The sequence below is a fragment of the Mus musculus genome, chromosome 6 (assembly GCF_000001635.26).
Source record: "Mus musculus strain C57BL/6J chromosome 6, GRCm38.p6 C57BL/6J".
Lineage (NCBI taxonomy): Eukaryota > Metazoa > Chordata > Mammalia > Rodentia > Muridae > Mus > Mus musculus.
In genome coordinates, this window is record NC_000072.6 from 15762229 (window position 1) to 15788386 (window position 26158).

Consider the following 26158-nt stretch of genomic DNA (forward strand, 5'->3'; position numbering starts at 1 on the left):
CTTCGCATCACTTCCTTATAGAGAAATGTTGCCAGGATCCTCTTTAGGAGTCAAACACGATGATTAGGGCCTGATTAGCGTTTGAGTCAACTTTTCGAACTTTACTTTCAATCTTGAATCTTCACATTATTTCAGCAGGAATGTCATTTGTAACAAGAAATGTTACTAAGCCTAAAGCACAGAGGTTTCCTAGTCTCAGACCACTTATTGAAGTTGCTCCCATCGCAGCTGCTCACCAGTGAACTTAGGATCATGAGCTTGGTTGAAGCTGGGGGTGTTTCTTTTGGAAATTTGTTTTTCTTTTGGTTTACTTTATTTAAGCTATCAGAAATACCTTTTCCTTGTTATGCAGTAAGTTACTTGGTTAGCATTTTAGGTTAGCATTCTACCTGACTTCATCCCTTTTACCCGTGATGTCATCTGTACATCCCCATTGCCCCATGCTCAAAGATGCCCAGTCTTTGCTTGCCCACTAAGTTGAGTTTGCTTTTGTTATGGGAAGGTCCTCTTAGATATATAACTTGGCAATGACTTTTTGCATGCTACTTTTGGAAAGGTTACTTAGTGAGCCTTTTTGATGCATTTCTCCACACATCCTATGATATCGGTAACTGAATCTTTAATTCCCTTGTTATAACAGACAGAGTTTCTTGAGTCTTCACTACAGTTCTACTCTCCTTCTATTATGCTTTTACAGCAATTCCCTAGGCTCGGGAAGGTGAAGGATGAAGTTTATAATGGTACTGAATACCAAACTGTTGCTTGATTTATTCAGGAAGGTTATTATATTCAGGGATCAAGTGACAGCTTAAAAGCTAGTATCATTCATCATCATCAGCTAATTTTCACTGGGTGTCCACTGGGTGCTGAGCATCATACAAGGCTCTTTGTCAGCATGCATGTGCCTGATAAGGTTGATGGGATTCTAGGAATACAGGATCCTGTCCTCCAGGAACATTCTGCTGTCAATGTGAGTCACTGAAGACTCAGGATTGTCAAGTTCTGTGTACAAATGCATGTAACTAAAAACACTTCATTGCTGCAGAAATTACTGTCAGCAAATCTAGGTCCTATCCTCATTAATATCTACACTGTTGCCAGGGAAATAGAGAGATGTTGAACAGACAAGCATAGGTGTCTGCTCTAGTGACCTGAGCTCAGCAGCATACATTTATGCTTTGGGTCTGCAGCAGATCCTTTCTGTCCTATACACATAATTTCGCTCCGTTTTTTACTTAATGAGATCCAATTGCCCCCTCCTCCAAACACCTATGCACTTCATCTTTCCTTGTGAGAAACTAGTCACATGGATTACACATCTAGATCTAGTGCCTGTTCTTCTCTAGATTGCTGTGTGATATATATCCCTCTCCTGAAATTATTTGGAAGACCAACCTAGATCAAATTTGCTTCAACTTGTTATCATCAATATGTAGATTAAGACAGTGAAGGTGAGGCAGAGCAGCCCCTGTATGGGTGGATAAGGAACAGGGTGGGTCTCTGGAATACTTGGTAATGAGAATAGTATGAGCTGAGCCTGTGCACAGCATTTCCTTGTTGAGTTTCTTCCCTGCCTTAGGCCTGTGTTCTGCTGAGTGCAGTGAGTTCGTTTACTGGAGGCCTCTGCTAAGATTTCCTTGTTTGGTATCCATCACAGCCATTGCAGAGAGGACTCCCTTGGAAAAGACTTAGCAGTTCTTCTCCAGTTGATAACAAACATTTAGGCTCGGGGATTACCACAAGAGTGGAAAGGCCTCAGGAGATTTTTATGTAGCAGTCCAATTTTTCCCCCTTCTCTCTTCCTCCCCTCACCCCGTTTCCTATGGAGAACCTCATCTTTGTGGTACTTTGCCCCTTTTACTTTTGAGATCTGGCCTTCTCTGTTTTCTTTTCGTTACCACTTAACTGCTTCTTGTCACCAGCCTGTATCAGTAGTGGGGCTTGCTCCAGGCAATATGTGCTTCCGTTCCTTGGGCTTTCTCTACTTCTGCAGTACTCCTGTGCAGGATATGGAGACGTATTTGCCGTGGTCTAAACGTTTCAGGTTTCCAGTGCTGTTCTTCCTGCTTAGTATCTTCTATTCCCCTTTGTAGTGTTTTTAATTCCAACACTAAATTGAGGAAGTAAAAAATAATTAGCCTGCTGCAACTTAGCTAACACACATGCTTATTTGAACTTCGGTGAATCCAGATCTCTGGCTGTTCCTTGCAATCCTATATCTCATCGAAGGTTGCTTGATCTCTGGTTTCAGAGGCTTTTCAAAATTTGTCTGTATAGAGGGGTACATATTCTGGATTTATACAGTGGCAAATTTATTTGCATATGGCGAAAAATGACTGTTGCTTTAGGAAAATCAGCCCTTCATAAAGCTTCCTGAGTTTTCTGGTTGGTGTGCACTGCCCAATACCACTTTGGTGTTTTAACTATAGAATGCCCAGAGTCCAGTGCCTATTAGCAAATCAGGACTGATTCCTTTGAAGAGATGAATTCATTGCAACTCTTAAACTCTCTGCCATCTTATACAAATGTCAGTATATAAAAAAAATAGCTTTTAGAAAGATCATACCTTAATGGTACTTGTTTCATTGAGTTATTGTTTGTATAATATAAAGCATATTTTAATAATTTCCTTTTCTGTAAATTATGTATAAAATGCATATGCATTTATTTTTAGGTGTATCCATAATATAATAAGTATTAATAATTATAGATGGCAGTCATTTTTATCAGTTGATTCAGTGATAGAATGGTATAGAAGTATCTCTTGAGTCAGGAAACAAAGAGATACCATAGCAAATTCTATAATGCTGTGAGATTACCCAGTAAGGATACTATTTTATCATATACATAAAGCTCGTAGATGATGCTTTATAAGCAAACCTGAAAATATAAACTTTTCAAATCCATGAATAAAATCCTCTCTACCCAGATAAGTTATCTAGAAACTACGAAGCATCATAAGGCCAGACTTTTCATTCATTTGAATAATCAAGCAGTAGGTGCGTACATATCTCCTATGTCTGGAGAGAGAAAAGTAGTGGGATTTTGTTTTTCACAGACTTATAGTTTGAGGACATTTTAGAGATATTTATATATCTTAAATGAAAAAAAATGTTCTATGTTCCTTAATTTTTCCTGAATTTATTCATTTTTATTATATTTCTCCTAGAAAATGCAAGATTATGTTTGCATATTTATTTGACAGAAGGTTTTCAATAGAAGATTGGAAAACAAAAAATTAGTAGTATTGTCACAGAATGTAAAAACAGGAGGCAAACGAGAAAAAAATTAAAATGTGGGTAAACTCAGTAAGGGAAATTAAGGGAAGGACCAAAAACTGGAACTGGGAAGTCAGTCTTCTCATTGCTGCCATGAAGATTTCTGGTATTTGAATCTTTCAACATCCCTGAATTATGCTTCTCAACTGTGATTAAAGCTTGGTGGCTCCCAGGGTAGGTCACACCCAAAGCCTCAGGGCCAGGCCTGGAAGGAGAGTGTGGAAACAAGTCTATCTCTGAGAACCTGGACCAATGGCTGAATCTGCCTTCAAGGCAAGATTCAGCACAGGATTAGATACCAGCCTTGAACAACATGGAAATGCATTTGCCAGAAGTTATCTGCCTCCAGGTGTTAAATATGTTTAGTTATGTGATAGTGCTCTTTATGAAATACGGTAGCCATACTCCAGTTACTTCTCCCAGCAATTTTGAACAGTTGGTCTCTTTTATTTTGGATGGTACTACTTCCCATTGTCATCTGGTAATTTACTTCACATTTGATTTAATCTTTTAACATAAACCACAGTATTCCAGACTCAAGAATGGTCTCTGTCTTGTGAACTCACATCCAAGGAGCCATAGCACCTGATTGGGATCGCAAATTAATGAATGCTCCAAAACACATAAGAATTCCAAAATATACAATATGTTAAAGGTACACATTAGATGCAGTGAAGATAGAAAATAGGATATGTGACCAAAAGAGTCCAGAGACTCTTTGTAGGTAAATAAAATCAGGAGGTAAATAAATGAGTTCCAGAAGTTCTTGGAAGGTAATGTAGAGACTCTGGCAGGGCAGAGTTTAGCAGAAATGTGCACCTAGCCTCTGCACATAGAGTCCTGACCCTGGCTGATAAAAAAGAGAGGATTGTCACCTTTGGAGTTTACCTAAATTCACATTATGTAGTTAAAAAAAAAAAAAACAACCTAGCAAACAAACCAAAAACTAGTATAGATTTATCATGGCTCATATTGAAAAACATTTCATCTCCCACTTAAGGGCACCAATGCATAGAAAGTATAAGGATTAGAGCTATATCTTAATAACATTTTTAATACTCTATTTTATACACATATATCCATGTACAGTATTGCGTACATAACATCTCTACCATTACTCTGTGTATGTGTTTGTCTGTTTTTCTGTCTGTTCTATAGACATCATGTGGTACTGCATACCCACTAAGAACCCTAAAGCTATTTCTAAGAAAGCAACTTGGGATTTAGTGTGATTTTTATGTGTACATCAACCGTTTAAATTAACTAAGTGCACGAAAACTCTTGTAATTTTATTAAATATAGCTTTGATGGAGACCAGCAATAAAGATGATTTGCTCCTTCTAATAGATTATACCCTGGAATAAAATATGGCTCTCTATTGCTATTCCAGCAGCTGCAGTTTCAAGTATACTTATTGCTAGCTACGATATCACTGAGGGTTTTTTTTTTAATTATCAAAAGAAGTTCATGCTATCGACTCCTTTACCCTCATGTTTTTATTCCCATTGAGACCTGCTAGACCGAATTCTGCTGGTTTCCTTCCTGATTGAAAACATTTGAACCTAGAAAGTCCAGTATTTCTTAAGACATTTGTAACTATTCATCATGGATATTAAAATTACAATCATGCTGCATTGTATGAGTCGTGGTTTAAAAGGAGAAAATCCCTACACATATGGTGATCAGGTGACCAATGCTATCCAGGTTTGAAAATGCTGAGTGTTCTAATACCTGGTATTTGAAATTTTGACATGTATTGCATTGGTTTCTGAATATGGAGAATACATTTTTGCTCATAGAGAGTAAATTTAAAATGGGGTCTTTTGTAGCAGCACCAGTCCTGTTTGGAGTGATATTGCACATGCTGAATGTTCACATATCAAACAAAATGCCAGCCTTCTGTAGAAAAGAGGTGTCAAAAAGTTTCTTTGTACCTTTAACGCATGTGATTATGTAGTACAAAATGCAGAGTTTGTAAAAAAATTTCTTGAATATACAGGCAAAAAAATGAATAATTCAAAACAACCCCTAAGTTCTACATTCTATTGTCTCTTTATAACACAGGCAGAAGATAGCGGTGTACTCCCAATAGAGCTGAACTTGCACAAGTTACACCTCGGAAAATGCCAGATGGTCTATGGTCTACTTTTGAGAGCTGTCACATATGTAAAGATTTGAAGAAAGAGAGACAGCTGAATGAGAGCAGTGCATCATTAAAGCTAGAGCGAGGGTCCCCAGGCGTTGCCTGTGTTTTAAGAAGCATTGTGTCATCTCCGTATTAGCATGCGTGGGTTTTTTTTTTTTGAGCTATACATGATTTGTACACAATAAGAGGAAATCTATTATAAACCAAATAGTTGTGGTAAAATCAGGCAGGCAGTTTCACTCTTCATTTGAAAATAAAATAATATTTTCCTGTTTAGTTTTAATTGAATCTTGACCATACGGTTAAAATCATAGCCATGAAAAATGAGTAAAGTTACACTTCCTTTCTACTGAGATGAGTAAGAGAAAGCTTATCCAGTTTTGATTTCCTGTACGGCACACATGCGGCAAAATCGCTCAATGAAAAAAAAATGTTTTAATGTTTTAAAAATATGGAAGTGAAGAGTTAATATTTGGTTATTTCACTGTAATTCAGAAACCACAGAAAAATAATTAGGTGACAGTGAAACAAAAAATAAAAGTACTATCATTTTACTGCACTCAGAAATAGATAAGGTTTGAAGATTGAAATGTAGATAAATCATTTACGATGCATTAAACTATCACTTGAACAGTAACCCATAATTTCCAGAGTTGGTTCTGTTAGGCGGGGGGAAAAGGGTCAAATCTCTCATTGTTTAGAATTTGGAGGCAGGACAGACACCGTCTACCACTGTCTTTTTATTTAATGAGACTGATAAACTGTTACATAGTAATTCTTAGGTTCTCTGGGCCTAGAGTACGAGAAGACATTTTTGACTTATTGATGAGCCCTTGTCCAGCTGTGGCCAATGACATTTCAACTTTATCAAACTCTCAGGTTGCTTGACTTGTTAGTTGTAGAGATGTAGCTCAAACATTCCATTTATTTGGAGAGATTCCTGGAAAGTGCTCTGTAAAGGATAATGAATTGTGTTTAGCTGTCTTTTTTTTTGGCCTCTCCTGAAACGCATCGGCATCACCAGCAGTGGGTTCAGTAGCTGCCATTAGGATGTCATTCTGGTTGCTCCATGAATCAGGAGCATATGGTTCTGTAAATCACAAGATTTCATGTTCCTAGGAAGTGGATCTCGCTTTATGAGGCTGTAGATACTGGTCCTGGGGTCGCGTGCAGCTGTTTAGAAATGCTGGTCAACAAAGAGTATCACTATTCACCTAATGGTTCAAGGATGCGTTGTCCAAACTATTAAATTCATTAGCCCCTCTTAGTACAATTAACATATTCTATCTTTCCACTTTAAACTAAAATGGGTTTCTTTCTTTCTATCCTTTCCCTTTCTTTTTTCTTGTTAGTGGAAAAGAATTACCCATCTGATATAACACGATTAACTTTCTTATGCCCTGTATGTATTTGGACTCCGCCACGCTTTTCAGTAATATTTTCCAGTTTTTGACACCTGTACGCAAGTCTTCCTGCTTTAGCTCTGGGCCTCTATTATTGCTTTACAGGGTGGGTTAGGATTTTAATTTTTACCCTATGATGAAAATCTAAATTTTCCTTATTCATCTCTTAACTAATTACCATTGATATTCTAGAATTCTGTTTATTTTGTGCAGTTTATCCTGTATACATCTTCTCAGTTCTTGCCCTTTAGTAACTTAGATTATTCATTCATGTTACAACTCCACAAGTTTGTGTCCCCCTTTCTAGAACTTTGACATTTTTCTTAATTTTTCTCACTTTTTTCTTTTCTTGGGGCTTCAGATGTAGCATTGTCTAAGAGGGATGAATGAAGGGGAGCTCTTTTACCTGGTCAGACTCAAACGGGGGTTGTCCTGAAGTGTGCACATTTGCCTTTGACAGCTACATTAGATCAGATTGAAGTAGATTGTCCTTAAAATGAAGTTGAAATAATGAACACAGAAAAGATTTTCTCCCAGATTTAAAATTATTTTGAAGAAAACTGTATGTTTGATTACTCTCCAGGTTTCAATGTCTGAATTCATTCATCTGTTTGTTATAAAATGTAATTGGTGTGTTTAATGATGCAATCCTGGTATTTTGTGTATAGTATTTAGGAGAGAAACAAAAGCAAAAACAAAATAAAACGCCAAAAAAAACAAACAACAAACAAAAGAACCAAGAGCAGCTTTCACTGAACCAGTGTTGAAATACTGTTTTTTACATATTTTATCTTAAGTATTATTTTAAGTTACCAAATAGATCATTGTATTTCTCTAATTTTATATTTTTGTACGAATTTTTTGTTGAATTTATTTACATTTTCCTTTCTAAATCTTCTGAGCTATATCTACCTTTTTTTCTTTCCTTCCTTCCTCCTTCCTTTTTCCTTCTGGAACATTCCTTTTCTACCTTTTCTTCTTTTTCTTCTTCCTCTCCCTCTTCCATAAGCCCCCCTTTTCTTTAGTTTTATCATCATGGGTTAGATCTCAAGTCTGTATTTTTTTATTTATATTTTCAAATCTCTACTTTCATTATTGTAAAATATTAGCTTCTCTGCTAAACTAAATTAACTTTGTTTGTTTGTGTGTTTACCTCAGCCCAACCTGAACGTCTGCCTCAACTCCAGACATCAGCACAGGAACCCGGCAAGGAGGAAACAGGCAAGATAAAGAATGGCGGCCACACAAGGATGAGCAATGGGAATGGAATTCCTCACGGAGCCAAACATGTGTCCGTGGAGAATCACAAGATATCAGCCCCCGTTTCTCAGAAGATGCACAGAAAAATCCAGTCCAGCTTGTCTGTAAACAATGACATCAGTAAGAAGAGTAAAGTAAATGCTGTCTTTTCCCCAAAAGCAGCCTCCTCACCCGAAGGTGAGTGGGACATCGATGTGCATCTTAAAAAAGAAAAAACGCCTCATATGAAATTACTCAGTCATAGTAAATCAATCAAGAAAACACCACTTAACTTTCTCCAATAAATGTCCAGGATAAAAAAAGGGAGACTGGGCAGCCAGCACTGCTTTTAGATTGCCACCTTAGAGTGACTACTCATTACTTTAAATATAACAGGTGCTGGTTGTTTCTTTTTTAAATGCCACAGCTAAAAATATAAATATTCCATTTGGGGGCGTATCACAGTGCCTCTATTCTTTCCCTCCTTGGTGCAACATGTTACTCTGTGCAGTAGAGATAAGATTACCTGCTTGCATTTTTTTGTCTTGCAAATTCATTCATAATATGCAAAGCTGAAATAGGGAAAAGATCATGTAATTTCCCTGGTCTTGCTGGAGAATGGACTAGGTGATGGGTATCTACTTTGTGAGCCATCTTCCAGTTCCCTTGCTGCCAGCACATAGCACTCACCCACTCCAGCCCTGCCCAATCCTTTTACTCCGCTCTCAGAAACACTTGCCAATGCTCTGTGACCTCAAGAAAGCTAGTTATTATTTCATCTTCAATGGCACCTCATCTGCCCTTAACCAACTTGAAGTTAGGCTAAATACTATGAACCCAGGGCAGTTTTTCTTTATTATAAAACAAACTCAATATGATGAAACCTGCAGATGCTCTTTGGATGGTTCGTTGTGTCGTATTTAAAGAAAGAAGAAAACCCCAATCTGTGTAATTAAGGTTGTAAATTATTCCCAGCCTGTGTATAACCTTCTGTTCTTCCTCCTGTCCCTATTTGCAAATCCTTACCTAAAATCCTGAATCTGCCATATATATTTGGTACTAGTAAAAATCTGTATTATGTATATAGACACATATATTTCATTATCTATGCATATTTCCTTTACCTTTCTATTTTAATTTCCCTGAAATCTTAGAGAATAGGCTCAGGAAAGCCTCTGTAAAGTTAGCTATGCCTCCTCACAGTGATAGATTGGACTGTAAATAAATGGGGAATTTTGTTACGAGTTCTCAGTAATGAGTAGGAGAAAGGATATTACGTTTGGGCTACTGATGTCTTAAACTCAACTGAGGCAAAGTGTTAGGTTGATCAAATGATATGATAATAAATGGTCTGCATAGTTCCAGGTCAGTGACCCTACTTTCCAAACTAATTAGATTGAAAAGGACATGACTGACATTTGAAAATGAGTTTGACATGTAAGCTTCATGGTCATCTCTGAAGTATAGGTAGGCTGTTAACTAAACTGGCTCTCCAAGGAGTTGAGAAGGCAATGCAATTTTCTTTGGAGGATCTTTACTTCGAGGTGATTGGGTGAAATAATTGAATGCAATTGAAATCTACTTGTTTTATACATATGAATTTATTTATTGTGTTCTTAAGCCCTTGTTTTCCAGTTGGCATTTACTTGTTTTAATATCAAAAAATGATGACAGGGGCATATCAACCAAACTAGAAATAGCCTATGGAGCTCTTCAGTCGTTTTTGCTTTTTAATTGTGTTTGAATTCATTTGAAATGCAAGGATGCAGCTTTGGAAGAAACACAGAGGAGAAAAGGCAATGTGTATGAATGAAACACGTAGCTCTCTCCCATGGTTTTCTTCTCATTTCTTTATTTTGTCATCCTCTTCTCTGCTTTCCAATCTCTACTTAGAATTGACCCCCAAATATTTGGATATGGGCAGTCTATACACTATAAACTACAGTTCTTATAAAATAGCATTTAAGATCAAATTGGGAGCATGAGGAGAATGAAACACCAAGGAAAGTATCAAACATGTTGCAGAGACCCGTCCATGTCTTTTCGCTTAGCTTCTAGAATTGAGGTAGCTGAATATTTTGTAATCTGGTTTTGATTCATGATTAACATTTCATTGTCCTATTTCTTATGTTCTCTTCATTAGAGATCTTCATGAATTCAACTCTCATTTAAGGTTATGCCCTTAAACTTTGCCTCACATTTACAGTCACGTGCCTCCTTTTTTGACCTCAGAGAAGGTCAATACGGCAAACCACATATAGGCCAAGCTGTGGAAAGAGGGTGTCTTGTCTTGAAGCTCAGTTTTACCTTGAACCTGTTGACTGTGGTGTCGCCTCTGAACTCCTCTGTACCTGTTTCCTCATTTCTATTTTAATAATTGTATGCAATTCACAGACAAATAGTTTGGCTGTTAGAATAGGAGTCCCCATGCAGGAAGCAGGTAGACTGTTTATGGTACATAGCAGGTATGTGCTACCTTGATGAGACAACACAGATGGAAGAGGCTGATAGACTGCCTCTTGTTTGCAGTCAGCTCTGCCTCAGAACTCCACACACTCAGCCATATTGAAGTCCAGGCCTTACTTTCGTACACAATGCCCTATCCCTAAAAGTGTTTTCCATACTGGGTCAGTGCAAGCTGGTCATCTTTGCAATGAATCACTGTGTATTAGCAATATATTAATTCTTTCATTTGAGCCAGCAAGATGTCTCCCAAGTTATCAATATAATTTATACTCAAGGTAAAAGTTGCAACCAAAAGAGAGGATAGTGTCAAAGTGGGTAAGCAGAGCTGGTTTTGAAGTTTTCAGATAATATTATTTTGTACTTTATTGTTAGATTGCTGAATGTAGAACAAACATACATGATGAAGGCTGAAGTAAATATGGAACAGAAACAAAAGATTGCACACCTATAATATACAAACAGCATCACAATTCTGGCACCAGTGGTACCTACAAAGCTAGTTGTAGACAATCCATGGCTAAATCATAGTAAGGCCCTGTCTACCAAAAAAAAAAAAAAAAAAAAAAAAAAAGAAGGGAAGAAAAAGAAAATATCCCTCAAACAAAGAAACAGAGGCAGCTTTTTTTGGGGGGGAGGGAAGTCTATTGATTAAAAATTTCCATTGCAATTATTTTAAAAAACAAATCCCATGCATGTTTATTCACACGAGTAACCAAACCAATTCGACCCCCACTGTTGTATATAGTATAGTTGCATGTACTATGGGCCTTCTGCAGCCAGGGACAATGCCAGCAGAGCCAATCCATTCCTGCTGTGGCCCTGTCTTTAGAGGAATGCATCAATTTTCTCCACCTTTCACAAGGAGGACTGTCCTGCGTTTAAAGTAGCTTGGCTGTAAAAAGGCACTCAAAACTTAAAGACAAATCTGCCTTCTGAAATGATGTAATCAAGACAGTGGAGAGGTGGCCCAGCAGTTAAGAGCATTGGCTGTTGCTCCATGTGACCCAGGTTCAGTTCATAGCCCACAATTGTGTGGGCTTAATATTGTCTGTAACTCCAGTTCCTAAGAATCCAATGCCCAATTCTGGCCCCTGAGGACACCAGACATAATTCAAGACCACTTTGCTCTGCATAGTGAGATATGACCTCAAAGAATCAAGCTAACTAGCCAACTAAATAACTAACTAGTCTGAACTAAAGACAGTTTACCCAACATTCCAACATCACTTCATTGTGAATGGCAATCCTCTTGTGGTGGAGGCATGGGGTTCCATTTCAGTGAGCTTGTATCTACTTAAATCCTTTCCTTTGAGGAGCAGCTATCACACCTGTGCTCTGTACTGGTTTTCCTCCCCTAAGAGATTGAATTCTCCAGACTTGTGAGTGGTGCTGACTCTGTTTGTAATGTTCTCCCTGGTGCCTGCAGTCTTACAGTTTCTCAAGTATTCATGAGTGGTGTGCTGATTTATTTCAAACCATGGTGTCTCACTCTTCCTTGAAACTAGCATAGCTCATATATTCTTCTAAATTGTTCATTTTTGCAGCGGAGAGAAAAAAGTACTTATGTGGAAAGACAGCACATTTTACTTAAAGGTTATTAAATTAGTAGATTTCTTCCTGTTTTGTATAATTAAATATTTTCATACATTCTTAAATTTTCTGATTGCATCACCCAGGTGGAGAGTTTTAAGACTAAATGTGTAAGACTCTTAACCTTTGAAATAATTATAGTGTAATTTAGGATCATCTAATATTCAAATTGCCAAGGGTTTTCATTAGTCTTGAAGACACTTTTCCTTTCCTAGAGATGGTAAATGCTAATATGTTTTAGGTGTGCCAGTTATAGCTATATTTTTTTTGTAAAAATTAGGCTTCCACAAAAATATTGTTAAAGAATTTTTATTCTCTTTAGGGATGTTTGGTAATTTATTTGCACTCCACACTTGAGACTCAAGAGTCAGTATTTGTAAGAGGTACACATTGGATTTCAGCATCTCACTGAACATCAGTGCTTGGAACAACTGAAAAGCACTGGCTCTACGGCAATAGCTGGAGCTATCTCACGTTTAATCATATGGAAGTGGTGTAGTCTGATATGTAGAATATACATTATAGAACCTGTCTGCCTGGGTTTGCTTATCAGCTCTACCCTTGACCGTTATTCACCTGAGGGTGAGGTAGCAGCCTGTTTGTACTGCAGCATCTTCTCTGGAATAAGGGGATGTTATATGTACCTACATTTTAGGATTATTATAAGCACTCAGTGAGGTTAAGCAGCTTTGTGGTCATCATTACTGAGGTGTATGGGGTCGGTAGCACAAAGATGCTTCCTGGAAAGGGTGCTAGATGGAAACTTAAGAGATGAGGTAGAGTTGAGTTAAATGGTTGAAGGTAAGACTGTCCTAGGTTTTATTTTTTTTTAATTTATTTTTTATTCTATTGCTGTGGTCAAATATTCTGATAAGAGTAACTGAAGAGGAAAAAGGTTTATTTTAGCTCACCATTTAAAATTAGAGTCCATCATAGCAAGAAGTCAAGGTAGCTGGAACTTTAAAAAGTCATGGCACATCAATAGTCAAGGCCAAAGAGGCACAAATGCACGCTTGCTTAACACTCAGCTCGCTTTCGTTACCACGATACTATTTAGAACGCAAACCCAGGGAACGTTGTTGCCCACACGGACTCAGTTTTCCCACATCTACTAATGTAATCAAGACTATCCCCACCTACTGGTCCTTCTGATCTAAACATTTCCTCATGAAGACTCTCTTGTCAGGTGATTTTATACTGTGTCAAGCTGACGGTTTAAAGTAACCATCAAATAGGAGGAGGAGGCATTGGAAAGGTACAAGAAGCTTTATGAATTAGTTTACATAAACAATTTGATCTTGTGGATAAGCTGACATAGAAGAGATGATACTGAATGAACAGGAAGGCGTCATTCCACTGGCAGCCGGGATGTCTTTTCTGAAGATGGATCCCCATTCTCTATGACTTGCTGAAGGACATCATTGTGTCAGCTACAATAATTCGTGTTGTATTTTCATTTTATTGCTGAGAACTCCCTTGGTTGTTCTTGTATATGTCTAGGCACCTTCTTACTTGGCACCTGCACTGCAGTCTGTGCAGTGTCTTTACTCTGACTCTCTTGCAGCCTTTCTGCTCTTTAGTGATGAACTATTACTGCTAAGTCAGAGAGTACAAGGTTTGAGACATGATGGATTTCAGAAGCTAAGAGGATCTACTTGAGTTCTCTGGACCTGCGGATGGATTAAAACCCAATCTCTTTGGTCTTTTCTTCTGTTGCCCTTCTTTAAATTGTCCTATGAGATTCTGACTCTGTGATCTTCTCTTTGCTCCTTTTAAGGCTCTTCCTCTTCCTTCTTTTCTGTGCATTTTCCTGGACATTCATGCTGGTGTTTTGTTTGTTTGTTTTGTTTTGTTGTTTTGTTTTTAATAATATACTAGAGAGTTGAGTATCCTCTTGACAACAACAAGTCCTCCAGGAAACTTCTGCCAGCCTTACCAGTTTATTTTATTATTATTATTATTATTATTATTATTATTATTATTATTATTATTATTATTACAATTGCTATTTTATTTTATTCTGTATAGTTTTAGATGACTTACACATCCAAAATTTAGAAGCAAGGTGTAAAGTGTCAACATTTAGGTTAAGTTACTCAGTCTAAATTTTATAACACTTTAAAAGCTTTGTTTTTCCCCACGAGAAGATTTTGCCTATAACTGTAGAAGTAGCAGACCAGTATCTTGGTATGGATGGATAATGATCAGGATATATGGTGTCAGTACAGTGTTCCAGTTGAAGCTTCCAGAGACACATTTTCGATGACTTGTGGAAAATATGTCATGGCATTCCTCAAAGAACTTAATTTGCCTGGGTAACATTGTGATTGCTTGGGTTCTGTTTTCTCAGGCACAGTGTTTTCCAGTGCATGGCAGAATAACAATCAGTGCGAGTGGTTTAGAATTGTGCTTTCCAGTGCACTATTTGCCAGTACGCTGGAGAATAGGGGTTCGCTGCACATCCAGTGCACTAAATACAACAGCAAGTGCTGTGTGTGGATGCTGTAAAGTAAGTCTTTATGTTTTACTTACTTGAAAAAAATAAATGTTTAAAAATTGTAACAATTATCAGTAACTTTACAGCAAATAAACATCTAAATAAATTTATTTAGAATTTAGGAAAAATAGAAAAGATTTAACAAAGTTTTGAAACACTAAAGCACACACACACTAACAGAGATATTGAAAACATGCCTCAGTCCTCAGAGTTCCCCCATGAATCCTTTGTTAAAAGAATCAACATCTTTGTAGGTTATCTGGAATGGTGTTAAAAGCTGTCAGCTACGTATGAACTCTACCACTGGAATTTCTGGCTTTTAGTTTTGTAGTGAATTTGTGTCATGCAACTGATCCAACCATTTAAATTAGCTCAGCATCCACTCAGGAGATGGGTGGGGAGGAAATCAAACAATAGGGATACAGATAGATTGGCCAGGAAGCATTAGGGTGTGGGGCGCTTGGGAGAAGAGGCTATTCAGAGCCAACTGAAATCGAATGAACTCAGTAGACCTATGTCCCTGTTTGCACAGATGCTTTTTAGCATATTGGTTTTTAGTACAGTTGTTTAAAATTATAGGTGTGTGTGTGTGTGTGTGTGTGTGTGTGTGTGTGTGTGTGTGTGTGTGTGTATGTGTGTCTCTATCTTTTGCTTGCTTTTGTTTTGAGACCAATTTTAACTCTATAGGAGAAGTGGGCAAGAATATAGGAAGGTGTATTCTCAAACCCAAGTTGTGCCACGTGTGGACAGTAGAAGCCCTGAAGTTTTGTTATATGTGTTTCAGACAGATGGACAGATCTTGATCTTGGTCTGAGACTACCCCTAAGTAGAACAAGAACAGAAGTCACATGATCATTCCAAGGTCTTCTATTACTTCCCTAGTCTAGTCATTGGGAAAATAACTAGAAATTACAAAGTCAAGAGGAATAACTGAATGTAGTTGGCAGCTGCTTATGGCTGGTCTTATAAGGGATCAGTCTGAAATAATTCGAGTGGGAAGTTCGAAAACACATCTGCAAACACATTCATGAGCCTTGAGAGAAAGTTTAGGACCAAGGATGCCTACTAATATTTATTCTCACTAGAAGTTATGTGAAACTCTGAATGGTCTGATCTTAAGTAGAGTTTTCCAACTGAAAGGCAGGTGGTTGGGGTCAGATTCCTGAAGGCTGGCCAAGTTAGTGCCATAGGTATGTAAGTGCTGGAGTCTTAGGAGACAGATATAGAGCAATGCCAGACATTTTCCAGATACAAAATCAGATGGAAAGCAAGTCTGAGTGATGCCACACCGACAAGATAGCCTGGAAGATTTTAGAGTCAGAGAGAAGCAGAAGACCATTCCGTTGGGAAGAATTAAGAAAGGCAAGGATACATCCTCTGTGGTCTATTTTCAAGAGTACAGAGAACAAAGGCTCTAAGACCATGAAGGTGACCATATCTGGTTGTACCAAGTTTTGTTTGCAGGTAAAATAAGATTAGCCCCAAAAATAATAGATTTAGTAACTAGGAAAACACAAAGTAAAACCCTTGTAAACACACACACACACACACACACACACACACACACACACACACACAAGAAAAATATCCAAAACAAAACAACAAACATAAAAGCCGGAGCCAAAGTACATATGGAAGGAACTGATTTTCTTAAGTTTCTATTTTTGTTTGTTTTTTCTGAGATGGGAAAGATTTGAGTATGTTTATCTTTGGGTGAAAAAGATCTATGAGAAGAAAAGGTTGAAGATATGAGAAGGTAATTATCGTGGCTTCTTCACAAACCAGCACGTAGTTTCCTTAGAGTTTAGATCTGAGTTCTGTACACTAGATTAAATGAATTTACAAACAGCATCAAAGCAAGAGCGTTGAGTAGCAAGAGAAGCATTAGATGAGGCACTGACCGCAGGGGCGCTGCTCTGTATGTACTGTGTGCTTGGTTAATCCTGCAAGTCTTCTCAGGTAACTTTTATGGAATGACATGATATGAAGCTTTGCTGATTAAAAAGTGGCTCTTCTCAAGTCCATACTCCTATTTTCAAATACCGATACCATTTGAACAGAAGGCATTAAAAGAGTCTTATGATTATGAGTCTCAAATTCCTGAATTTTGTGTCTTGGTTCAGAGATCCATGGGACTTGTTAGCTTCTTGTAACCAACATTCACGAGGCCCTGAGTTCAATTTAGTCAAAGTTTTTTTGTTTGTTTGTTTGTTTTGTTTTGTTTTGTTTGTTTTTTTAAAATAATAGTTAGCAATAAAACAAGGCACAAAGTGGTAAACAAAGAGTTATGGCATTAGAGCATGTGTATAGGAGGGATGAGTTAGGAAACCACTGAAGTTCAGACAAGCAAAACTCAATATGATGATTTTAATCTATGTTTAAAGATGTGGTGTAGTCAGGCGTGGTGGCACACAACTTTAATCCCAGCACTCTGGAGGCAGAGGCAGGTAGATTTCTGAGTTCAAGGCCAGCCTGGTCTACAAAGTGAGTTCCAGGACAGTCATGGCTATACAGAGAAACCCTGTCTCAAACAAACAAACAAACAAAAACAAAACAAAACAAAACAAAACAAAAACCAAAACCAAAACCAAAACAAAAAAGATGTGTGATTCCTGGGGAGGTATGAACATTTACTACTCATCCCAGATAGGGAATCAATGACAAACCAAAGCCCCACTTAGTAAACTGGTGAGTTTTATTAGAGTTACTTACAAGAATATGTGTGAAGAGTTACTTTTAGGAGGACAAATATCTTAAAAGCATTTGTACTGTTGAAGTCCATCCCAGTGTGATAGGTGACAGATTACACACACACGCACACACACACACACACACACGCACACACACACACACACAGCAGAAGACTTTCTCTCAAGAGAGTTCTTTCCAGGCAGCTCAGTCTGTGTTCTACACCCTCTACTTAACTTAGATGCTCTCTGCTTCTTCTGGCAGCTCAGCTCTGCTGAGCCTGTTTCTCAGCAATCCCTGCAGCTAACGCACACTTGGGAAGGAGGGTCCTAGTGAATTTAGTCAGTTTCACTATCAGGATCTTCCTTGAAGTGTGGGTATTTTAATCTGGACGAAAAGGGTTACACAGGAAAGCAAAGGTGTGGTTTCGTATGGTCTGCTCTTCATAAACTAATGTCCTAGCGGAGGTCTGAAAAGGGTGAGATTTAAAGTATAATTGTGAGTTGTAATTAATTGTGAGTTGTAATTAATTGTGATTGTGTCTTACACAGTCACTGATCATGTTTGGTTTAATGTATTAATTTGAGAATCTGATAAAAGGTGTTACTTTTTTTTCCTAAGACTTAAAAAAAAGGTCAAAAAATCTTGTTAGTTTTTGTGGCATTCTTGAGGTAACTAAAGATGGTAGATATATGTAGATACCTTATTTAAAAATCAAGTGGTTCTAAGAACTGAACTGATGGTAGGATTTAATGAACCACTGTGGCTGGTTTTAATTTTGAGACAGGAAGTCTGGAGCAGGTGTTCAGCAAACTGTGCTGACATGATCTAGATTTACTGCTTTTAAACCTCACCTTGTCTTATCTGATGAGTATAGGTTACTAGTATGAAATTACTAGTAAATGGAAGGCTTTTTTAAATAGCTCTTGCCATGATTCAGAGGGTAAGTGATGAGTTAGAATGTGTATGGCATTTCAGGAGGCCATGAGATGTAGTTGCATGTGAATATTCACTGACTGTAGAATACAGTTTGGTGAAGAATATGATTTCAAAAGGAAAGAAAAAAGGATTAAAGGATGACTCCCATTGTTTCGGCGAGAGGAAGGATGAAGCTGCCACTAACTAAATGTGATACTAGAGATAGAAGAAAATTTAGTTTTGGTGCTGTTGGACTTGAGTTCCCATAATTTATATGACTGGTGGTTTGCAATATGTGGTAGTTCAGAAAGATGGAGTTCAGAAGAAAGGCCTGCAGTTTGAGATATTTTCTATGGAACATGAGGGTGTAGTGTATATAATGCCTGAGTCATCACACTCTAAGATGATGCGAACATGGAACAGGCTATAAGTGTGGGTTTCTTATGATTCATTTTGTCCAAGGAGCCAGCATCCTTTGGACACTTTCCATATAAGTCTAATATGAATTCTGCCAAGAAGGAAAAAGTACAGAAATATCTCAAGAACACAGCCTTGAGCAACGACTTCATTATGTAGAAGACAGCAAATGAAAAAGAACTGGGGAAAAAGTACAGCTGAGTGGAAATTTATCAAAAAATAATAGAGAGCCAGTTTGGCAGCTAAATGAAGAAAATATTTTAAAATGGAATAAGTATTTACATGTCACATGCAACTGAAATTCCAATAGGATGAATGAGAATTATTCGTGGAGGGCATCTGTAATGCTTGTATCATTTGCTCTTCTAGTTGCTATTACAACATACCTGACAAAAGCAAATAAGCACTGATTTCTTTTGGCTCACAGTTGAAGGGTTCATTCCGGGATGGTGCCTGATGATGAAGCTACAGGAGTGTATGTGTGGGGAGTCATAACATAGCACAGTTCTATAAGCGTGTGTGTGTGTGTGTGTGTGTGTGTGTGTGTGTGTGTGTGTGTGTGTGTACACTATCAGAGTTTAGATCATTATAAAAGGAATGGTCATGTTTTGAGAAGTTATGGTGTGACAGGAATGTGTGGTAGTGGGTACATTCCATCTTCAGTCAGCAATATAAAAGATTAATGCTGGTGTTCAGCTAATTTCCCCATTTTATTCAGCAGGATTCCACTCCACTAGTGGACTGTCCACATTGACTGTGAGTCTTCCCTGCTCATATAAACCTTTCTGGAAATATCCTCATAGGCACAATCAGAAGTGTGCTTTTTCAATCATTCTAAATCCACTCAAATTGACAGAGAAGATGAACCACCGTCACTGTGATATTCATATTTTTGGTCTCTTTTTGGGGGCAGTGTGCAAGTCTTGCTGATTTTAGACAGAAAAATAAAAGGCTGAAGATTAGTCATTTCTTTGCAAGGAGGTTTCTTAAAGAAACATAGTAAAAGAACTGGAGGCTAGAGATGAAAGTTTTAGGAATGGAATGTATTGATTGGCAAAGTCATTTAATAAAGGGAGTCATTGATGATGCATAATGTTGAGTCTGGGAGAGTCAAAGGGGAGGAGGTTCATGAAACACTGTGTTAATAGTCTCTCTCTCTCTCTCTCTCTCTCTCTCTCTCTCTCTGTGTGTGTGTCTAAGTATGTGTGTGTGTGAGTGTGTTAGTGTTAATACCTATCAGATTTTAGATCATTTAAAAATTATCCTGTTTTGAGAACACTATTAAATTACCTACATTATTCCATTCCTTAAACCTGAGGCATTTCTTTAACTGGAAATCTTTCAAATGGCCTATAGATTATTCCATACTAAACATGTAGTTTGGAGACCATCTACCTAAGAAAATACATTATGTTTTGGCACTAAGTCAAATGTACTAAATGATTCTTTGTTTTGGGAAATATTAAAAAAAAAAAGACAAAGAACAAAAAACAAAATAACAAAACAAAACAAAACAAACAAAAAACCCCGAACTGACATGTTCCTGTACTTGTGCCACTCTCTGCCCCGTGGCCTGGCCAGCCATGCACTGGTGTGCAATGGCTAACCTGTTTTCATCTCATAGAGACTCTGACTCAGAACTCCACAATCTCTCCACCCAGCTCGCTAGGTCCCCACTGGTATGTCATACCACACCAGCCCCATGCTTCAAATCCTCCATGGCCTTTTGTGGTACACATCAGGCAAACTCATGCTTTGCCGCTGTACCTTTTTCTTGTGAACCCAGACGAGCTGCTGTGTGAAAGAAAACAAAACACAAACTTAGTTCAGAAACAATGGTAACTCAATCTCTGGGTACAACAAGTAAAACGAAATCTTGTAAGCCTTATTAAAACCTGACTTCTCCAGTTGCAAATCCTTGCAGATCTGCCATGATACTGGGAAACTCTGTGAGCTACATCTTTCCCTTATGCTGTCCCCATTCCAAAAAGGACCTAACTCTCTCCCACTTCCTCTCTTACTCGATCCAACCCGGAAGTCCTGCCTACTTGCCCAGTGATTGGCTCCTTTATTCACTAGGAACTGGTTCACAAGAAGCCACCTGAGTTCATGGCTCATTCCTCATTGCAGATAGCCCTTTCCAGGAAATTGGAATTTACATAAAAGTACAAGCAGCACAGAGCTATCCACAACAACTCTGATTCTGAACATTGTAGGAGTTCTGAGGTGTTTCAGAGAGGTATTAATAGCAGTGGATGCAAAGACATTTAGGGAGGAAGGATTTTAGAGGTGATACAGGATGTGCAAGGTGTATTGAATCTTCTTACAAAAACTGGTTGGTGACTCATGAGTGTTCTACTACTTGTAAAACATAGTCAGAGAGAAAAAGAGCATCAAAGTACTGCTCATAGACTACTTTATGATGTATTGGTGTGTGTATTGGCGTGTGTGTGTGTGTGTGTGTGTGTGTGTGTGTGTGTGTGTGTGTGTGTGTTCTGTACTAAGATGAGTGTACTAGAAAACTATTTGGAAGTGTCACCCATACACCTTTAGTGAGAGGATGTTAAGCCTTGCTGGTTGTGGTGATAATGGTGGTGAGAAGATCATTACTTAGATGGGGCACAGGGAAGCAGCAGCTTCCTCAACCTCTAAAATTTACATGAATTGAATATTTTCCTCATTTATAAATTCTTTAATAAACGTCTGTAGCAGTTGTAGGATTCTGTGCCTTATCACTAGAATTTTTATTTGGCATTACAGTTGTATAAATCATGAATATTGCTTACCTTAATTAATTACTCTGGAATTACAGTAGTCATTTGATTACTGCTAGATGTTCTGAGTGCATTGACAAAATAACACACATTTGCTCTACCTTCACTTTTAATAGTCTAAGTAATTTAACATTATTTATATATTATATTATTATAATTTAACATTGATTATCTCTAAAATTCTGTATATTTTCATTCCCAAATTTAAAAAATGTTTTCCCATGGCCCATCAAAAACAAAGAGCAATGAGGAAACAATATAGACCACATGCTTTTAACTCCTACTGTCCTAAATACCCTTTGTAATTAAAATTATTTGTTTCAGGACATCCATGTATTATAAATTTGTATAACCTGTGTGCTTGGGCAGTGGAAAAACAGACTTTTCAAATAGCTTTTGAGGGGACTCCCAGGATACTGCAGTGATACTAAAGGACACACATGGATGGTCCCCTTAACACTACAGTAAATAGAAAATTTCTAAGTAAGTGTTACCTTTATGTCTATATTTTCTAGCCATATCTTTATGAACACATACTTAGCAAAGCCAGGTCACAGCAGAGGGGAGAAGCTAAGTATGTTATGTTTATATGATATGTTTTGAGTTATCATTATTTAAATTTCTATAGATAGGTACAAGGGAAAATAGGGAAAGCTTCACGTCAACAATGTGGATATATATTCATTTTTGAGCTGTTTGACCAATCTTCACATGTGATCTCAACTGGTGTGTGTGACCTTAAGCCCTTAAGGAGTGTGGGGGAGTTGGTATTGATATCCCTTGCACTCTGGGAAGTGCACTGGAGGGAAACTGAGAAGGTGGTCGGAAGAGGGGTGGGAGGCAATCAGAGGAGTGAGGTAGGATCATTAGAAAACAATTCACTCATTTTGAAGGGAAATGAAAACACACACATAGATAGTATTGTTGCTTAGAAGATTCAAAAATCAAGAGTTTGGGGAAATGTGAAGATAATTGAAAGAAAAGTATAAACTGGATTAATGCACAGTTTTCCAGAGACATATTAAGCCTGCCTAAGTTTCTTCTGTGGCTTCTCTAGGGAAATCAGTCTGAAGTATGCAGACCTCCTGGGGAATAATAGCCCAATAGCATAACATCATTTAAACTTGACACAAGAAGTTGAAGTTTATTTTTTTTCCTAATAATTATGCTCAGTAAGTGAGGCAGAAATTGCATTTTGGAATGACAATAGAGTGGTTATTTTAAAAAGAACATTTCAATATCAGTGGTAGATAACTCCTGAGGCCCAGTGTTTGTGGACTCTTGGGAGACTTTGCAGTGAAACTGCAAGCCAACTTTACCATAGGCCACTTAGATGGCTGCCTTTGAGTAAATGGGTATTATCCAAAAGTCAGCCTGTGTGCTAGATTCTGAAGGGGAATATCAACTAATTTCTTAGTCAAGTGATTCTCCTCTTATGTTGTTTATAAGAGGAAAAAAACACTTTTAGAAATCTATGTGAGAACTGAAGGAATAAATAGCTCAATGATTAAGACCACTTCCTGCTCTTGCAGAGGACAGAGGTTCAAATCCTGGTGCCTATAGGGAACAGTTAGCCACTGGCAACCCCAGCTCAAGTGTAGCTGGCACCTTCTTCTGCTTTCCAGGGGCATCCTCACACATGTGCACATATACTTGTACAAATACACACATAATCACATGAATAAAATAAAAACTATACCCTAAAATGATAAATCTGGAGGTCTTGGCTCTTGAACCCAATTATCTATAAAGATAAAAATCTATCAGCTATTGTCATCATTATCTACATATCTAATATAATTCACCACCCATCCATATGTCTGTCATCATCATTTTGTCATCTATCACCTACCTATCATCCACCTATATATCTACCTACCTTCTGTAAACTGTTTGTTCTCTATGCTTCTCTATGCTTTCCTTGTTCACGGTGGCCATCTTTAGGGAAATGCCAGTCTTACTTGTGACATTATCTGGTGTAACTGCTTGCTAAACCAGAGATCCATATTATCCTTTCAACTTCTATCTATTCCAGGGGTCACACTACTGAAGAAATCTTGATGGACTTAAAATTGTTCTCGTTACACACATGTGGTCTTGGGTCTAAGCAGGATTCTTAGAGTCTCAGCAGAGCATCTGTGCCCCAGACTCATCTGACACACTTTTGAGTTCTGTGGAATTCAGTGTTCCTAATGTAACAACGAGCTAGGAAGACAAGCAGACCTGTCTGCTCCCGTTTTACAGAGTAGCTCTCTCATTCTGTCATTCTACAAAGACAGAAAAGGCCACCAGCTTTTCCTCAAGGTCTTTCTACCCTGTACTCCCTTCAGGCTCACCTGAACCTCAGCCTCAGCAGGTTCCCTCTACTTCAAAGCAGGAGATGCCGGTCTTTCCGTGGTAGCCCACTTCTTGTCAGTGAATGCTTTCCATACACTCCAGGAGAAGTTACTGTGATTCTATCAGAACTCTTCCAGAGTGTAGTGACCAGAGATGAGTTCCTACTTCGAAATATGTGTATGTGTGTGCCTGGAAGTATGTGTCTTCTGAGTGTTTGCATGTGAACATGTGTGTGCATATGATAGTATGTGTCGTGTTATGTGTGTATGCATGGATATGAATTGTGTGTGTGTGTGTGTGCATGGGAGTATGTGTGTTTGTGTTCATGCATATGAACATGTGTATTGTGTATGCATGCATGTGAACATGTGTGTGCATGCATATATGTGTTCATGCATGTGAGTGTGTGTTTAAGATATTTTCTTAGTTGCTCATTCTTTTACATTTCTCATTATTGTTCCATAGGCAGATAGATTTCGTACCTTTGTGGCCTCTGTTTTGTCTGTTTTTAGTCATTCTCTATGTCTTGGCTATTCACCTACATCCCCATCATATCCCTGGAATTTCCCTGGCCAGAGTACCTGACATACCAACATACCTCTTCAAACATTTTTTTCCTCCTTCTTTTCCTTTTATTGTACCTCTCTTTTCCTGTTTTTCTTTCTTTCTTTCTTTCTTTCTTTCTTTCTTTCTTTCTTTCTTTCTTTCTTTCTCTCTCTCTCTCTCTCTCTCTCTCTCTCTCTCTCTCTCTCTCTTTCTTTCTTTCTTTCTTTCTTTTTTTTCTTATTAACTGCTCTTGTGTGAGTTTTACTTGGGAAACTTATACAAATTTCTGCTCATTCCAGACAGAGCACCATGACAGATCAAATAACTAATTGCATTCAAGTTACCTTGATTAATAGTGATTTTCACTGAGGATGCTTACAGGACCCTCACTGAAGATTATGGGCAATTTATATGTGGTGACATATAGGAAGAACCATCCTCCCAAATATTAACTGTTTATGGTCCCACAAGAGCAACTTCATACGCCTCCTCTCCACAAGGGAATGTTAGTGGGCCCTACCTTGCGAGGGTTTTATGTGGATAATTGCAGCTGTTGTGAATTCAAGATGTGAGTAGCCATGGCAGAGTTAAAGGACAGTATTCCACAGCAACTCTCCAGATCAGACAGCTCAGCTCCTTTCTTGTCACCCGGTATATTTTCCCTGGGAAACTGCACAATGTCATTCACTATGAAAGCTGCAGTACCTTCCACTCCCTGCAGATCTGCCTGCTCCCCAGGCTTCAGGCCAGCATCTGCTCCTTTTGAATACCCGCATTTGAGTATCTTCAGGATTAACATGTCTCATATCGATGACATGTCATACTGAAAATCAATTTTATAGCAAATCTAGATTTCTCCATTGGTAAATGGCTCCAGAGGCCAGGAAGTGACACTCGACTCTTCTCTTTTTATTTCTTCCTCAACCAGTGTCATGTCAACTTATATCACTCTAATGCCTCATATCTCTTTAAAGTCACCTGTTTGACCCCACTGATCCTGTGATTGTGACTGTGTGTCCTCTGTGACTCCTTGTCTCTGACATGGAAAATTGAAGGATTTCTTCTTGATTAATCTAGCTCCAACAAAATTGAGTCATCATATTATTTAAAGGAAAAAAAAAAACCTACCCCACATCCTTGCTGTATTCCTTTGCTGGGTGGAACATTTCCCTACTTTTGTCTCAATTAGCATGTCCTTCTTTAAGATGTAGTTCATAGACCCTTCTGACTTCCCCATCAACCCTTTGTGCACTGCTGTCGTCCTTCACAGCTCCACCCTGCAAATCTGAATCGACAGGGACTCCTCTCTTCATTTCACTTTGAAGGATAACCGTACCAGCTATATTTTACAGTTCTGTGTTTAATTAAGAGGTATTTGTAAACTCTTACTAGCAGGGCCTGGGAAATAGGAAGCAAGGTGGTGTGTAGGTGTGTAGGTGTGTAGGTGGCAGCCAGCTTTACCAGCACCCCCTAGCACTATGGCTCTAGCTGAACATTGACAGTTGTCACACTCTAGTGGCACTATGCTCTTCTTAAAATCATGTTCTTGGGGTTTGTCTATGTCCTTAGACCAGTGTCTGTCTATTAAGCCAGTGCTCAGTAAGTTTTTGTTGAATTTAACCATCAAAGCCTTGTCCCTGGGTTCCTCTGCTGAGAAAAAAATGGTGAGAGTATTTTGTCCCTGTGGTTACTTTTCACATTTCCTACTATCTTGCCAATTTCAAAAGTCTTCTCTGACTGATACTACCTGCCTTGTGTGTCCTGTGGTCAAAGAATGTAGTGTTTGTGTTGATAATTGCCCAACATTTTTACAAAGCCCCCATCCTCTGCTTGAAGGCTCTGGTACTTTAAGGCTCATG

The 26158-nt window shown here is 38.2% G+C and overlaps 1 protein-coding gene across 2 annotated transcripts in view; it reads left to right on the plus strand.

Moving 5' to 3' along the window:
* Positions 1-26158, plus strand: part of Mdfic (MyoD family inhibitor domain containing) — an 81604-nt gene that overhangs the window by 41663 nt on the left and 13783 nt on the right. For both annotated transcript variants that reach the window (XM_030255200.1, NM_175088.5), the window contains one exon: positions 7986-8264. In XM_030255200.1, coding sequence (XP_030111060.1) covers positions 7986-8264 — 279 coding nt within the window. The remainder of the gene's footprint in view (positions 1-7985; positions 8265-26158) is intronic.